General features: G+C 44.5%; 1 protein-coding gene across 1 annotated transcript in view; it reads left to right on the top strand.

The window, feature by feature from the left end:
- Positions 1-17265, top strand: part of arvcfb (ARVCF delta catenin family member b) — a gene marked incomplete at its 5' end in the record, with an annotated part of 181166 nt that overhangs the window by 79290 nt on the left and 84611 nt on the right. Inside the window, 2 exons of the mRNA XM_080738997.1 lie at positions 2847-3308; positions 4548-4768. Of these exons, the coding sequence (XP_080595123.1) occupies positions 2847-3308; positions 4548-4768 (683 nt within the window). The remainder of the gene's footprint in view (positions 1-2846; positions 3309-4547; positions 4769-17265) is intronic.

Genomic DNA, 17265 nt, shown 5'->3' with positions numbered 1-17265 from the left:
TCCTGATTAAAACATAAATTATGCAATAATCAACAGGAGAGATGATAAATCATATTCCAATTAATTATAGCTGTGGAGCATCTCTTTCCAACGAGCAGAGCTGATGAGATGCTCATAACAATCGGTCAGGGGCCGCTGAGAGGAAACAAGCCTCCGCCGGCCGCCACAGTGTCAGGCTCAACGTTACTCCCATCACACCTATCGTCCACTTACAGCCCGCCCCCCCCATGATACATTTTCATCAACCTCATTAATTGTGAAGATGAATTTATTGCCGTGGACAAAATAGCCAATTATCAGCCACTGCAGAATTCATTGGGTAGCAAATTGGTTTCTTTGCATGAACGAGGAGAGGAGAGGAGAGGAGAGGAGAGGAGAGGAGACATAATGCCTGATGGTTGAGTTCTATCGGCACATGGGGATTCAGGAACCTCAGTGTCGAAATGGAACGGAAGCGGAGTGACCAGAACAGAACAAAGTATAGAGTAGTAGAACAGCTACAATGCTGAACCTATAAACCAGTGCAGAGCAATAGAAAAGTAATAGAAGACGAAACAAGGGACAACGTACCGTAGGTCAACGCAGACCAAAGTAGACCAGAACAGATAGATTTTAACAAAACATAGCACTGATCATATAAACTAGTGCAGAGCAATAGCAAAGTAATAGAAGATGAAACAAGGGACCAAGAACATAGTGCAAAGCAGAAATGTATCAGTTTATTTCATCAGAATGAGGCGTCTTTCTGCCGACTAGAGTTTGTGCTTAGTCTGTGCCAACTAAATGCCACAGACTGCCTGTCTGAAGGAGTTGGAAAGAGTTTCTTGGAGTCTCTTTGGCGTGGAGTCACCTTTAGATAGTATTAGACTGCTGCAGTTTCTTTGTTCCATTGGGAGTGTATAGAGGAGTGCCAGGGTCCACTGCTCCAACACATGTACTATGCAGTAGACGCTACACTGCTACATCACGGTGACAGTGTAGATGGCTCTGCTACATCACAGTCCCAGTGGACTGTGAGACGCAGTGGGTTAGAATTTTAAACACTGGAGCAAAGCAACAACAATGGCAGGCTTCATTTTGATTCCTGGTGAGACGGTTTTATTTCAGTCTAGGGTGACTAAATGTTTTAAGACATATAAATCACATTAAAATCACAAAAACAAAGTAGTTATATTGTAATTTAAATGTTAAGGAACTGGATAAAACTAATTTAAAAAGCTGCAAGAGGGTATTGAAATACATCAAATTGAATCCATTGAGTGCACTTGACAAAACAAATACCATGGGGCAACCTCAGACTGGCAGGGGAAAACAAATTGATGTAAATTTGACACTGATGGGGAAGGACTTTATGGGATGGGAGGCTATTTCCTAGTCTAGGAGCAGTGACAGGGAAAGCCCGGTCACATATGGTTTTGAGAGTGTTTGGGGAAGTGAAAGGAGAGTTGTTGAGAGGATGACCTAAATGATCTGTGATGTCAGGGCAGGATGTGATGTTAGCAGATCAGAGATGTATTGTGGGGCTAATCCATTTAGGGCACACACACACACACGCACGCACGCACGCACACACACACACACACACACACACACACACACACACACACACACACACACACACACACACACACACACACACACACACACACACATTTCCATGCCTATTTTATCCATGGTCTTCAGATGTAAAGCAGAACCCTGCAAAGATAAAGCACCTTTTGTTTTCCATATGAATGGGCTTCTACATTGGCACTGAGAGTCTATAATAACCCCAAACATAACTGAGTTTTATTAACATGAATGGACGAGGGTTTTGTCTTCATTAGGCTGTCAAATGCATGCTTTAATTCTAAGGCCGCAACGTTACAGAAGCAATTACCCATTACTCATTCCGTTTGTCAGTTTGTCTCACCGCATTCCAATGAGATTTTTGAATCAGTCAGATAACATAACTGCATTCGTGCTACAGCTGGAAACTGACTTTCTGTGGGTGGTCGGCTTGGCTCTGTGAACATGATGTCAGGTTGCTGTGAACATCAGGTTTTGCTTTAACCATATCAGCCTTCTAAGTTACGTCACTTTGACATGTCAGGGAGTCAGCAATAGGACATGGATGTCAAAACAAGTATAGAGAACATACTGTATAAGGTGCTGCCATTTGCGACCAACAGCTGTGAGTGATTGACTCTTAGGCTCAACATTACCTTATATAGGAAACATTGAACTAAAGCCGGCTACTGGTACAGTATACCCATATTTCAACTGATGGCAGTGGGCTTCAGGCAGTGGTATAGAGACCTATACTGTAGCTGCTGTGATGTACTGACTCTTAGCTCCTGAAAACTGGGAAACTGAACTGATAACCTCGCATCACCAGGCTTTCTGCTGGGAGAAAGCCTGGTCTTCGTTTACTTAACAGGTCGTTTGATCCGGTCTAGACCGGATGGCATCTTACGTCATTTTGTATTCAAAACGGACTACACTTTGGCAGGAAACACCAAATCGGAAACAGTTTCAACCCAGTTAGCGCATGCGCAAGTAGTTAGCAAGTAGTCAGCGCATGCGCAAGTAGGGGTTAAAACTGTTTCGGTTTGGTGTTTCCTGACAAAGTGTAGTCCATTTTTACTACAGAATGACATAGGACACCAGCCGCTCCCGACTGGATCAAAAGCCCGAAATTGGAAGCCAGCCCAGGCTACTGAACTGATGGTGTGGCAAATACTAACCTAAATATAACAAATAATTAGCATCCGGGTGCACACAAGAAAAAAAAAAGAGCTAATGACTGTGTCTAATATTGTAGGTCGGTGTGGTCTAACAGGTGTGTGTCACCCTTCCGTCCAAAGGTAACCAAGATGGTGAAGACAGTGACCACGCGGACGGTGCGACAGGTGCCGCTAGGCCCCGACGGCCTGCCTCTGGGGCCCGAGGGCTCCTCCCCACTGGGCAGCTACACAGACTCCATCGACCGGCGCTACGTTAAGAACGGCGGCGTTGGCGCCGATCGCTACGTCATGAGCACACCGCAGGCCACCTCCACCTTGACGCGCTCCTACAACAACAACAGCGGCTCCACCTACAACAACACCAGCGGGGACTCCTACCACCACCTTCACTACGGCCTGCAGCACGACGGGTATCCCATGTCGGACGCCCTGGTGGCCACAGATGGCTATGGCAGCCTGTCACGTGGCGTCAACTACCGCCCACCGCGATACCCCTACGGCGCCAACAGCTACCGGCCAGAGAACTGCAGTTACACACTCCCCATCCGCAAGGATGATTACGGACACGTGGCACAGCCCCAGGTCTGTTTGTTACTGTAGTTTAGGAATACACTTTATTTATTACTGTATCTATTTTATTATTTTGCTGTTGGATATGCTGTGCTTTTCTTTTTCCTGCAGCCGCAATGACCCATTCTCCATCCGCCGAGTTGATGCTATGTTATGTTGTGTTGTTGGGGTATAGGGCATAGCAGTGGCGGCAGAGATAGAAAACCCATAATTATTTCCCCATAGAGAAATATATATAAATTATTTTAAGCCTGGAATCAAGCCATCCATGACCATAAATCAAATGTTTTATGGTCATGATTCACCAGGAGCCTGGATGGCTTGGTACCAGGCTTAAAATCATTTATTTAACTATTTTATGAAATCTCTCTTAAAGCGAACATTTGTAACTCAAATATTTGCTTCTGGGTGGTCCCTGGAACAACATATTTTGAGATGGGGGTCTGTGGGCAAATGCATGCAATTTTGGGGGTCCTTGAGATGAAACAGTTTGATAACCACTGATTTAGAAGAAGGATTTAGAAGACATTTATAGAATCGGGTCAAAGACTTGCACAAATGTTCAAGATTTTTCAAATATAGCAGATCTACAAGCTCGCAGCGCGGCACCGAGTGCCACGCTGTGAGCTTGTAGATCTGCTATTTTTCAATAGCTAAAGCATAAAATAATGCTTAAAGTGGTTCAAATCTCATTTTTGGCCAAAAATCACGCAAATCGGTACACAGTATGTCTACACTCATGTCATCAACATGGATCTGTCCCATTTAGCGCCACCTTCAGGCCGATTTTTAAAAACACATTTTTGTACACTACTCCTACAGATTTTGCCCTAAAATCACGCAAATCGCTACACAGTATGTCTACACTCATGTCATCAACATGGATCTGTCCCATATAGCGCCACCATCAAGCCCATTTTTTCAAACACATTTTTGGAAACTGCTCCTACAGATTTTGCCCTAAAATCACGCAAATCGATACACAGCATGTCTACACTCATCTCATCAACATGGATCTCTCCCATATAGCGCCACCATCAAGGCTGATTTTTCCAAACACATTTTTGGACACTGCTCCTACACATTTTGCCTTAAATCACGCTGCGACCTGACGGTCGCTTATCTCCCGATTAGGGAGTCTTACTGGTGTTATGTTATGTTATGTTATGTTATGTTATGTTATGTTATGTTATGTTATGTTATGTTATGTTATGTTATGTTATGATGAGCTTTCTGTGCTCCCCTGCCCAGGTGCCCATGGGCAGCAGCACGGTGGATCTGAACCGATCCCAGCCGGAGCGTTTCCAGGCAGAGCCCTATGGTCTGGAGGACGACCGGCGCAGCCTGGGGCCTGAGGAGGAGGAGCCCTACGAGCTGGAGCCTGACTACTCCACCGCTGGACGCCGCACGCTGCCCGGAGTCAACCGGGGCCGCACCCACCGGGAGCCCCTCCGTGATGGGCCCCGTGTCAGGTGAGGGGATCAACCACTTCTACCCCATATGGTAACCCTAGTCCCTCAGGGCTCAGTACTAGTGTATTGTCTGTTTTGGGTTATTGAGGGCAAACGTTTCGACAAGCTCTATTTTCTGTGAAAGCCTTCCATACAATATGGATGCTGGGGTTCAGTGGCGTCAAAGCCGTGCTCTGGGTGGAGAGTGCATGATCTGGGTCCCCCTCCCCCAACTAAATTATTACACACATCGTCCTGTGCACACAGACAAATTCGGACAGGAAAAGTACAATACTGTTTCATTATGGAGCTAGCATAATAAATTAAAGCTTGAAGTTATAATTTCATTTAAATTAAATGTTATTATAAGTTCCTTCGCTTTACAACAAACACATGCCCACAACTGCGGGGCTTACAAGTTACATTCTCATCACGCAAATCAACATTAAAGAGTTCAGCACCAAGGACAGTGACAGTGACCATGACAGTTTGGAACCCACTTCAACTAATGTGCAAAAAAATGTGCATTGGGGAAGTGAAAAGGAGAGTTGTTGACTGTTGAGAGGATGTGCTAATGTGCTAAAAAGCAATAGAATGGTAGAATCCTTATTGTATGATTGGCACAGCGACCCATTCAGTAGGCTACAAGTACAAATTAAATGTCACCACTTATGCCTACTCACCACTAGGCCTATTGAAAAGGGACTCGACAAGCCTTGCGAGGTGCATCTGTTGCCTACTGCAACATAAAGCATGATAGTCTACCAGTAAGACTCCCTAATCGGGAGATAAGCGACCGTAGGTGGCTTATCTCCACAAATAGGGCAAAAATGTGTTTTTCCAAAATCTTCCTGATCCATGTTGATGACATGAGTGTAGACATGCTGTGTAGTGATATTGGTGATTTTAGGGCAAAAACTGTAGGAGCAGTGTCCAAAAATGTGTTTTAAAAATCGGCCTGAAGGTGGCGCTAGAATAGGGCCATGTGAGAAATGAGGGGTGGGGTCTCCGCGTTGCCTTGGCGGACGAATAGGTACCGGCCCCGGCTCTCCCGGACGCTCCTAGCCCGAGTTACGGCATTTTATGTGCGCTGCAGTGGCAGGGGGTCCTCCACTGGGGGCGCCACCACTTTTGCATCCGTTCTGGAGCACCAGGAGTCTGTGGTCCCCGGGAATTCCCCGTGAGCAGCCCCGTTGGGGTGGTCATTTGGTCATTTTTGCACATTTGGTCATTTTTACATCTGGGGGTCCCCCAGGGACCTGGGGGTCCCTGGGGCTCCGGGGGTCCTTGGAGGTTGTAGTTTGGCAGTCAAGGAGTGTGTGTGCAAAATTTGGCATGGATGGGGGCAACGGTTGTGGAGATATGAGCAGGGCAAAAGTGTGACGGACTCACTGACTGACTGATTCACTCACAGACAGCCGGTGGAGGTTTTGGTAGTAAATGCGACCAATAACAAAATTGTGTGGCCACTAGGGATGCGAATCTCGACCACTGAGGCGATACGATACGGACCTCGATACACTGCCAGCGATACGATATAATTGCGATACATTGAAATCCTGCCGATACGATACATCGCGATCCACCCCTGTTCCCGATACGATGCGATACGATTCACGATTCACCACGATTCAAGCCCAAATCCCAAAATGTACAAAACATAGCGACTAAAAATTTATGAAATTTAAATTCAAGGCAATTTATTGTTTCACTGTAGTAATAGGCTCTGTCTAACAACCCAACATATGCCTATAGTATTCTGGGAGAACACAAAGCTGCTGGCTATTGTAGAATTGTTTCATAACTAATCATATAGAAGGCCTATGTCATTATTAGTAGGCCTATATGTCTTCAACTGGGAGTCAGGGACCCCAATCCAGGGTTATTACAGGGGGCCTGCCAAATATTTGTGTGATACAGTAGGCTATAATGCCTAGCCTACAGCGAGGGTCCCTGTTTGATCTCTGTCTGAGCTAAGGGGTCCTTGACCTGAAAAACAATAAAGTCCCTCCCTGGTTTGTATTATTATATTATATTATATTATAATATATTATATTATATTATATTATATTATATTATATTTAATCCAGGATTATGCTATTTTTATAGCCAAAATGTTTTAAAACAGACCTACAAGCTCACAGCGCGTCGCATCCACGACGCATTGTGAGCTTGTAGGTCTGCTATTTTAGGTGCGACACCCTTGTACTGCGATGTATAAATTAGGCTTCTTTCCCATGCAGAGCAGAACTAGCAGCAGAGAAAGTGAGAGTTGCTTGCATCAACAGGAAAGTTGTAGAACAGTGACAAATACTTTGTTTTAAACGCAAGCAGTAGTCCTACAACACCCAGCAACATTGTTGTTGTGTGTGTGCTGTTAATATAGCGCAGAAGATGATCTCAATCAATTGTCCGTCGGAGATTCGCTAAGAAACGGCTGTTAATTACATATCACTCGATCAGCCTGTGCTACTCTGTGACAACAATCAGCGCAGCGGACTTGGATGTTATAAAGCTAAGTACTGTACAACTAATCTTGCATCTTTTTAACCCGTGGGGCTGCTAGTTCGTCTGTTGATTCACTCGCATTTCACTGCACTGTCTGTCTCCCTGGTTGCCTGCATGCAGAGTGCAGTGTCTGTCTGTCCGAGTAGCACTCGCAGCTCGCGTTAAAGACTGGCTTTTGGGGAGGGGGTTGAACGGCTGATGATGGTGCATTCATGGCGCCTCGGAAACACAGGATAGAATGAAATACTATATGGAAGAACCGATACAATCGCGGAATTTACCGATCCAGATACTCACGGTACGATCCATCACGATTTCGGCCGTCTATTGTACCGGTACACACTGAATGTACCGATTCAACCGTATCGCGGACGTTTGTATCGCGATTACGATCCGTACCGGTATATCTTCGCATCCCTAGTGGCCACACTTGCATGTCTATATTATGCATCCAAGCAATAGATTATTTAACAGACATCCTTTTTGCTTTTATTTTCTATGTGATGACATTGTTGTTGGATGACGAATACAGCATTATATTATGGGGTTTGGGGCATATGAGTCGACATGATATGAGTGTACATCTGTCTGGTAAAATGCACTGACTTTGTGGAAAGGTGCAGATTTGCAAAGTTGAAATTCTGTGCGGACCCGAGCTCAGTGAATGAGGGCCAATATTTCAGTTTAGATAGGATAGGAGAGACAGGGAAAAGAATGAAGGACATGCAACACAGGTCTCCAGTCAGAATCGACCCCGGATGTTGTGATTATGTGGTAAGCTACCAGAGTGCCCCATAGATAAATTATTACTATTGTATAATAGTCACTTGTGGTGTTTGCTCAGGCAAAAAAAAAAAAAAAAAAATGAAAAACAATGTCCCTTATGTTAGCTTCAGCTCAATGGAGCCCTGTGTGACTTGATTATCCAGGACGTGTTTGTGCATTTTGTCTAAACGATGCACACAGGTCATGTTCTGCCTTCCGTTTTGGACAATGAGCTCTTGTTTCCCATGCATGGATGCAGGCTTTGTCTCAATACAGAAGCAGAACAGGCCCGTTAAAGCAAGGCTGAAATAAAGAGTACTTGTCTCACTCTAGTCGCGACAAAGAACATTAGGCGGAGCAGCAAGTAAACAGATGTTTCTTCTCCTTGAGCACCTCGGACAAGCAGAGGAGGCGAGTGGAAATGATGCTTTGATTGCCATTTTGATGCAAATGTGTGGTGAACATGTGGTGGTGTCAGAGCGATAATGATGGCACGTGATAGCACAGATGATGCCCGGGAAAAAGAAAGAGAACACAGCAGGGAAAGAAAGTGGATGTTTTTTGTCGTGCATTTCTGTCATTTACGACACCGGCTTTCATCCTCAGGGGTCCCCATTGTCTCTCCAGCTCTGTCATCCAATCAGTAGAGAGAGCCCAGTTCCAACTTTGTTTGCAATCTCTTTTTTTCATCAGTTCCAAATTCACTTGTTTATCCTGTATGAGTTCTCTCCTGATTGGATGAAGTTTCTGGAGAGAACGGAGAGACCACTATATCACTTCATAGCCATGTTTACTATGGGAATATAGAGCTATTTAACACTTATTTTAACAAAGCAAATATTACAGCCCATTTTATACTGCATACTTTCTAGTGTCATGCAAAATGACAGATCTACAAGCTTACAACATTTTGCATCTCGACGCATTGTGAGCTTGTAGATGTGTTGTGTTGTGTTGTATGTGTATTGCTGTGTTTTCCTTTTTAGATGTTTATATTTTCGTCTATTGATTGATTGATTGAAGACTTTATTAGAAGTTTGCATAGGAAAAGGTACAGTTTCATGACAGTAAACTTCACTGGTACAAGGTCAACTAAGAGTATTAACACCTCAAAAAAGCTTGTTTTAACTCACTATAATGACAAGCCCAAGTGGGAACACCAGCTTGAAAGTGGTTCAGACCCTGGTCTTTGGTGCACAGTTCACCTCATTAACCCTAGGATCAATCAGTCTCCACCAGGGCCTTCTCCCCATGCATCACATCCTCTGAACTTCCCAACTGCTGGTCACTTTTTGAGCCTAGTCTCCTGACAAAAGAAAGTCTAACGCTGTGCTGCATTGGGTTGAAAATGGCCATTTATCCATGGACAATAAGAGCCCTGAAATCGACTCTTGTCTCCTCAGAATCACTTGAGATCAAATCTCATTGAGATGGGGGGGAGCATAACATTTTCTTTGCTGCACCAAAAGTGGAAAGAAGCTCAAGTGAATCGAGGCAGGCATTTGACATGGGCTGGGCGATTGTGTGCTTTAAAGAGCCTTTCTTTTTGAGCAGTGATGTGTGGTAGATGGACGTATTATACACTTCTCCCCCAGTCTGAAGAGGAAATGTGTCCAGGCGTGTGTGTACATTGTGTAGTGTTCAAAGATGCAAGTATGACAGCTTATTGACAGTGTTAATCAAGCACACCGTACAAACTCTTTCACCCATGCATATATACAGTATACACAGTACACATACAAACAAACCATTTTTATTCAAAGGCTGCAGGGTTGGAAGTGTGTCTAGTGCTAGGCATGAATTGATGGTGAATCCCTTTAATCAGTGTTTCTGTCTTTGGTGCACACTTGAAATCGTATGCAACAATGCGACACACACACACACACGCACGCACGCACGCACGCACGCACGCACGCACGCACGCACGCACGCACGCACGCACGCACGCACACACACACACACACACACACACACACACACACTCAGACAGATGGGGTTAACAGATACACAATAAGCCCACATCTTCAGAAAATGACTCACTCACCACCATCAGCCTGCTATGCTGAGAGGTGCTAGCAGTGACAGGCAATTTGTGCCCTGCCGTATGTGTCACAACATCACACTCGGCTGTGCAGCACAGGCTCCCTTCAGACACCCACAAATAAACAAACACATACGCAGACAGACCCACGGATGCACAGGCAGACAAATGAACTCACCTACTGTACTTGCTCACACACACTCGCACACATAAATCACTACACTAGGGCTGCAACTATCTACTATCTTCAACTATCAACTATCTTACTGATTATTCGGAGAACTTTTAGCCAAAAATTGCCGATCTGCAAGTTCACAACACCTCGCAGCACGAGGCGTTGTGAGCTTGTAGATCGGCTATTTTCGGGGAAAAAGAGCAGACTAAGTACAGAGTGAAAGGTCAAGTTTATTAAGTAAGTATTGACGGTTCAATAAATATCTGAAAACACAAATTGACATGAATCCAAAATACACTGATGATTGTGCTGTCAAACTATGAAACTATGGAATCTATGAACAGGTTGTGGGGGTCCGTGCTTCATCTCTCTCTCAGCTAAGCGGTCCTTTGCCTGAAAACGTTGAAGACCCCTGAACTAGGTAATTGATTTATATCAGGACAATTTGTCCGTAAAGAAAATCCATTTTCTTCACACAACTTGACACAACCTCTGTCCTCAGCAAGTGAGAAACAGCCCTTATTTCCCCATGAGCCTTCACTCCCTCCGTGCTCCTTCCCCAATTAGTATTTGCATTCTTCCAAAGGAAGAAGGAACCATCGACCCCGGAGAGCTGTTACGGAGCTGGGAATTAAAACCATTTAATTACAGCTTATCGTCACTTTGGAAGCCCTCAATTAGGAGCCCGGCAAAAAAAGAATTAAGATGTTTAGCAGGAAAATGGCTCCCCATGCTGGCGCCTAACATTCCATTTGGTCACCACAGAGTCTATACATTATACTGGCTGGCGTGAAGGAATTCCTAAATGTTGCATGTGTGGGTGAGCAATGTGAATGTTTGAGGGAGAAATTTGACTTGCAGCCGGAGCATTAAACACTGTAATTACAAAATGTATGAGATACAAGGAGATATACAAGGACACATGAAGTAAATCTTCTCTCCATAAGTGGATGTATCACTCATTTAACTTGTAAAGCTAAGTGAGAACACATTTTAATAACATATTTTGCTGATGGATTGGTTTCAGAACACGCAACTGTGAGCCGTCTCGTATGCCCGAGTCATTTCACTGCAGCTTTGCTTGAACAGCAGGGGGTTAAGTGCCTTGCTAAAAGGCGCTTTGGGCTGTGTTTTCAGCTCGCCTGGCATTGCCAGGATTATTGCTCTGATATATATATGTCACAGTTAGTTTGAGATTCAGTTAGATTGAGAACAGGAGCGCTCGTTTTTGTGCACAATGTGGAGCAGGCGCCGCCTCCTTCGGGGAACTAGGAATAATTTGACTGAGGTTAGGGTTAGGTTTAGGCATAGTTTTACTGAGGTTAGGTTTAGGGTTAGGGTTAGGTTTAGGGTTAGGGGTTAGGTTTAGGGTAATGTTTAGGGTTAGGGTAAGGTGTTAGGGTTAGGGTTAGGTTTAGGCTAAGGTTTAGGGTTAGGTTTAGGGTTAGGGGTTAGGGTTAGGTTTAGGGTAAGGTTTAGGGTTAGGTTTAGGTTTAGGCATAGTAGCATTCACCAGCGTGGGACTAATGCAGTAAAATGCTCTACCACTGGGACATGAGGTGAACAAAAACAAGCGCTCCTACCCCAATCTAACTGAGTTACCCAAACTAACTGTAACATCAGTGTGATTCCAGTACCCAGCATTGGCCGGGTTATTGCTCGCTCTCCCTCTCCCTCCTCTCAGACGTGCAACTTGAATGTTATTTAGTTCAGCGGTTCCCAAACTTTTCAGGTCGAGACCCAAAAGGGAGATTAGACATTTGCCTGGGACCCAAACTGGTGAAAATAGCAGATCTACAAGCGCACAACACGTTGCTTCGTGCCTCATTGCGAGCTTGTAGATCGGGATTATTTTCATGACTTCTGAATTATACTGTAATTTTTCATTTATGGAATTTATTTTCAAATATATATATATTTTTTAAACGTAGGTAAATAAAATGGAAAATCTTACACAAGTCGTGACCCCTAAAAATTGGTTTGTGAGCCACAAATGGGTCCCGACCCAGTGCTTGATTTAGTAGATAGTCAAAAAGAACCCATTTAGGCCTAGAATTATTTATTGCTTTAACTATTGAATAATAGCAGATATACAAGCTCACAGTATGTACAAGCTTGCAGCGCGGCACCAAGTGCCGCGCTGCAAGCTTGTACATACAGTATGCTATTTTGGAAAATTCGTGAACATTTGTGCAAGTCTTTGAATATTTTGACCTGATTCTATAAGTGTCTTCTAAATCCTTCTAGGGGTTTTTTTTTTCTTCTTTTTTTTAATCTTTCTATGTCAGTCGTGCTCAAACCTTTTCATGTCAACGACTCCCAAAATGACACGCATTTGGCCGCGGACCCCCGATCTCAAAATATGTTGTTCCAGAGATCCCCCAGAAGCAAATATTTGAGTTACAAATGTTCGCTTTTAAAAAGATATATTCAAAGAAAAAAATCATGATTTTTCAAAAATAGCAGATCTACAAGCTCGCAGTGCGGCACTCGGTGCCGCGCTGTGAGTTTGTATATCTGCTATTTTTCAAAAGTTAAAGCATTCAATAATTCTAGTTAAACAAGCTATGAGTCTGAACCATGACACAGCCATGTTCATACCCAGCCAACAATGTTAAAGATGACACATGTGGCTTGCACATGCTCTGTCAAACTTCACACACTCATCACTGACAGACAGGATAAACAGTAAGACCACGGTCTCATCACAGCAATAATGTTATGCACGTTAGCGCAAGATGGCGTTCACTGATTTTAATAATGATCTCGTCTTTGATACTTTTAATGTAACAAGCTTGCTACAAGTAACTAGCTTGTTAAAAAAAACACAGAATCCTTTTGCATATGACGGTGGCAAAAAAGAAATGCAAGTGCATTGAAGTGGGTGGGTCCCTTGGGACTGGGGGGCTCCGACTGGGATGGTCGTGTCCCCCACCGCCACCGTGGTCTGATTTGAATATGTAGATTGCACTACACCAGCAGATTTTTGACTAATTAGCTCACCTTCCATCAGAGGAGGAGGTGGGGATGTACACCCCTTGGATCTCCAGGCCACGCGGCCAGGCACCGCTGGGCCGCTGCCACCTCGTGATTGATGTGGTTCTGTTTCTCCTCCAGGGACGTGCTGGCCATTGGGAAAAGCGGGACAACTCCCGAACGGCCGGTTCATTCCCGGCCGGTCCAGGCCGGTCATTAGGAAAAAATTAAACTGTTTGCACAAAAGTAAAAATTAAACCGTTTGCACAAAAGTAGTGAAAACAGCAGATCTACAAGCACACAACGCCTCGCTTGTAGATCGGCTGTTTTCACTAGTTTACATCATTTTTAAAATGATAAATACAAAACAAACGGTTTTGGACATAAGGTTTCCACCTGACAACGACGAAATATAACTCATGTAATTGGCCCACTGGCTTGTCACTTGTCATGATCTGAAATGGCAATGAGGGCCTCTCCAACTCTTTTTCCAGGGCTGAATCAGGGGCCCAGCACGTCCCTGTTCTCCTCCACCGCGGTTGGTGTGCGACTCCACCCACTCCCTCTTTCATTCCATATGTCACTTTTCGTACTCTTTATAACAGGGGTCTTCAACGTTTTCAGGCCAAGGACCCCTTAGCTGAGAGAGAGATGAAGCGGGGACCCCTACAACCTTTTCATGGATTCCATATAGTTTCATTGTTTGACGGCACGATCGATCATCTGTGTATTTTGGATTCATGTCAATTTGTGTTTTCAGTGTGTTTTTTAACCACTTTAATCGTCAAGACTTAATAAACTTGACCTTTCATTCTGTACTTAGTCTGCTCTTTTTCCCCCTCTACACCAAAGCTCTTTGCCAAAAATAGCCGATCTACAAGCTCACAACGCCTCGCGCTGCGAGGCGTTGTGGGCTTGTAGATCTGCTATTTTTGGCTAAAGTTCTCAGAATAAGGACACTAGGGTTCAAGTGGTTTATATAAAAAAAGAAGAAGAAAAATGTTTCTATCACACAAAGATTTGGAGGACCCCCTGTAGTAACTCTGAGGACCCCCTAGAGGTCCCGGACCCCCTGTTGAAGACCCCTGCTTTATAACTTTCTCACCTGCCCTTCTTTCTCTCTGTCTATGATAAGTGCGCAACTTAATTTATCAAACCCCCCATCTCATTCCCTCCACGCGTGTCTCTGTGTATGTACCGTATTGTACATCCCTAGTTGTGTGTCTCATCGTGTGTGTGTATGCCTGTGTGCGTGCGTGCGTGACCCCTTGGATGTGGGGGGAGCAGGTGCGTTGGTCACCCAAGAAGAGCAGCGCCTTTAGAGGTTGTCTTTAAGACGCCCCTGTGGTCTGGCCCAGTTCAAAAGCTGCTATTAATCACGCTGACAGCCACACACAGGGACACACACACGCGCGGTCGCGCGCGCTCGCTCATCTCTTAATGGAGCCAGGGGTTATGTCTCATTCTAATCCACTTGTCTCCACGGGGACCAAACCGGGGAAGTGATCTGACATTAGACAGCCCCCTGCTCCCCACCTCCTCCTACCGTCCATCCCCCCCTCCCCTCCCCCAAGTGAAGGCCGCCAGAGGTTTTCATTGGGAGCTAAAAACACAGTTTAATATCATTAGATCTCCCGCTCTGTCAGGGCAGAGAGGTTTGCAGAGAGCTCGCCCTCGGGGGTAACAGAAACGAGACTCCCGCGGTGAGTCACAACCCGTGCGCTAATTGACTGAAAACAAACAGAGGCGAGGGCAGATAATGACCATCCAAACACAATTACAGAGTCGCATAGACGTTAGAAAACCGAGAGAAAGAAGGAGAGAAACATCTGCTTTCGCGTTTTTCTATTTATGTATTTATTTATTTTACATTCTCTCAGCGAAAGGAGTCTCCCACGCATCATAAAACAATTATTGCCCATAATTAAAAAGTCTGAGCAATCTGTTGGACAGGACAACGATGGGAACAGCTTGTGGAAGAGCCGTAGAGCTTTCAGGAGAAAGGAGCTGCGTGTGTGTACCGGTACATGCGATCCGACTGAATCATGTCATTCCAAACCACTAATGAGGCACAGTTTATCTACTTTTATGGCCAGCGTCAAGCGAAGAGCGGAAGGAAGGAAGGCCCAAACATGGCCCGGATTGAGGAAGGATAGATGTATATATTTGACAGGAGATGAAGAGAAGGAGGATTATTGGACAGTGTACACGTACAGTATAGTATAATCGGTGTGTTTTGTGTGTATGCACATCATTTATAAGGGATGCATGCATACTGTAGGTGTGACACAAGCACATCAGTGTGATTCCAGTACCCTCTCAGACATGCAAATTGAATGTCATTTAGTTCAGCGTTTCCCAAACTTTTCAGGTCGAGACCCAAAAGGGAGATTAGACATTTGCCTGGTACCCAAACTAGTGAAAATAGCTGATCTACAAGCGCAGTTCTTTGTCTGTCCGTCCGTCCGTCTGTCTATTTATCCAATTATATATCATTTTATTTTCTCACTACAATAGACTATAGATAGATCTGCAATCTATCTATGGATGTTTGCCTCCCTGTGTATTTGTCCTTCATTTGTCAACAAAGAGGCACAGCCACCCCACACACCTATAGGCACATACACACAAACGCACTCATTCACTCCGAGATGGACAGGCAGAATATTTAGTGGCTCCATTAGTATGAGCAGAGCGATGTTGCATAATCAGCCTGCGAGCATGGCGTCTGTCGATGGAGACGACAGCCCCCTTTCACATCCTATGAATCTCGCTGTCCCTGCACACACAATGGATACAATTTACATGCAAATCCTGGCATTCTCATCACTCTGCAACCTCGCAGCACTGGGTCAGTTTACCAAAGCCCCGCCGCCACATCGGTCCGATCGCAAATGAGCCCCTGGTCTGCACTACTGTATGTCTGTGCGCGCGCGTGCGCGTGCGTGTGCGTGCGTGTGCGAGAGAGAGAGAGAGAGAGAGAGAGAGAGAGAGAGAGAGAGAGAGAGAGAGAGAGAGATGGAAAGCGGGAAAGACAAAGTGACAATGGAGGATGGTGGAAAGACAGGAATGAAGAGATTCAAAAAAGGGGTGAAGGGGAAATTGCTTATAAATTCACTCCAGATGCACACGGAGTGACTAGATAGACATACTGTAGAGATGACGGACAGTGTGTGTGAGTGTATGTGATTGTGTCCTGTCTATTGGATGGGTTATTTCTGTCTGCCATTTCCCTGTCAGATCCAATAACCCATAGCAACTCAAACCACTGACACACACAGTATGGTTTATTTAGCTAGTAGTGCATTGTGGAAGTGTTTTAGTACTAACTATGAGTATCGCACAACACACACATAAATCCAGTATTCTCAAGTTTATTTTTATAAAAAATTGTATCCAGCACCTGTTGCAATTCTATTGGGATCTTCGTGTATTTTCTTGCATTGCTAGTGGTGGGGCCCCGTCTCTTGTTACTGTGGTAACAGACCTGCTAATTGTGTTCTTCCCACGCGTTCTAGGCTGGAGCCTTCAAGGGAAGGTGTTACTAGCATGACATAGAAAGGGTATTTCCATTTGAATAACTTGCCAAAAGTGAGAAGAAAAACTATATTTAGACAGATCTGTAACTCCTGGAGTGTACAAGTGACCAAATGGATGCTTAGGGGTCATTCAGTAGCTTTTGTACACTCAAAGTGTTAAATCAACATTCAGGAATATACAGTGTGGGTGACTTCTTGAGATAGTTGGGTTAAAAAGATAGTGGACACTTCTATACTGTAAGGCATTTAGCTCAGTGGTTCCCAAACCTTTTAGCCCAAGACCCAAAAGTGAAATCAGATGTTTGCCCAGGACCCAAACAGGTGAAAATAGCAGATCTACAAGCTCACAACGCGGAACTTCGTGCCGCGCCGTGTTGTGAGCTTGTAGATCGGCTATTTTCACTACTTCTTAAACATTTGTTTTCTAATTGATGGATTTTATTTTTCTTTTATTTCTTCATTAAATTACTGGAAAAAAAATAATGTAATTTTTTCTTAATTCATGAAAGATTTA

Source organism: Nannobrachium achirus (assembly GCF_963921795.1).
Source record: "Nannobrachium achirus genome assembly, chromosome: 12".
NCBI classification, from domain to species: domain Eukaryota; kingdom Metazoa; phylum Chordata; class Actinopteri; order Myctophiformes; family Myctophidae; genus Nannobrachium; species Nannobrachium achirus.
The sequence above is the reverse complement of the archived record's forward strand: the minus strand, read 5'-3'. Positions and strand labels throughout refer to the sequence as shown.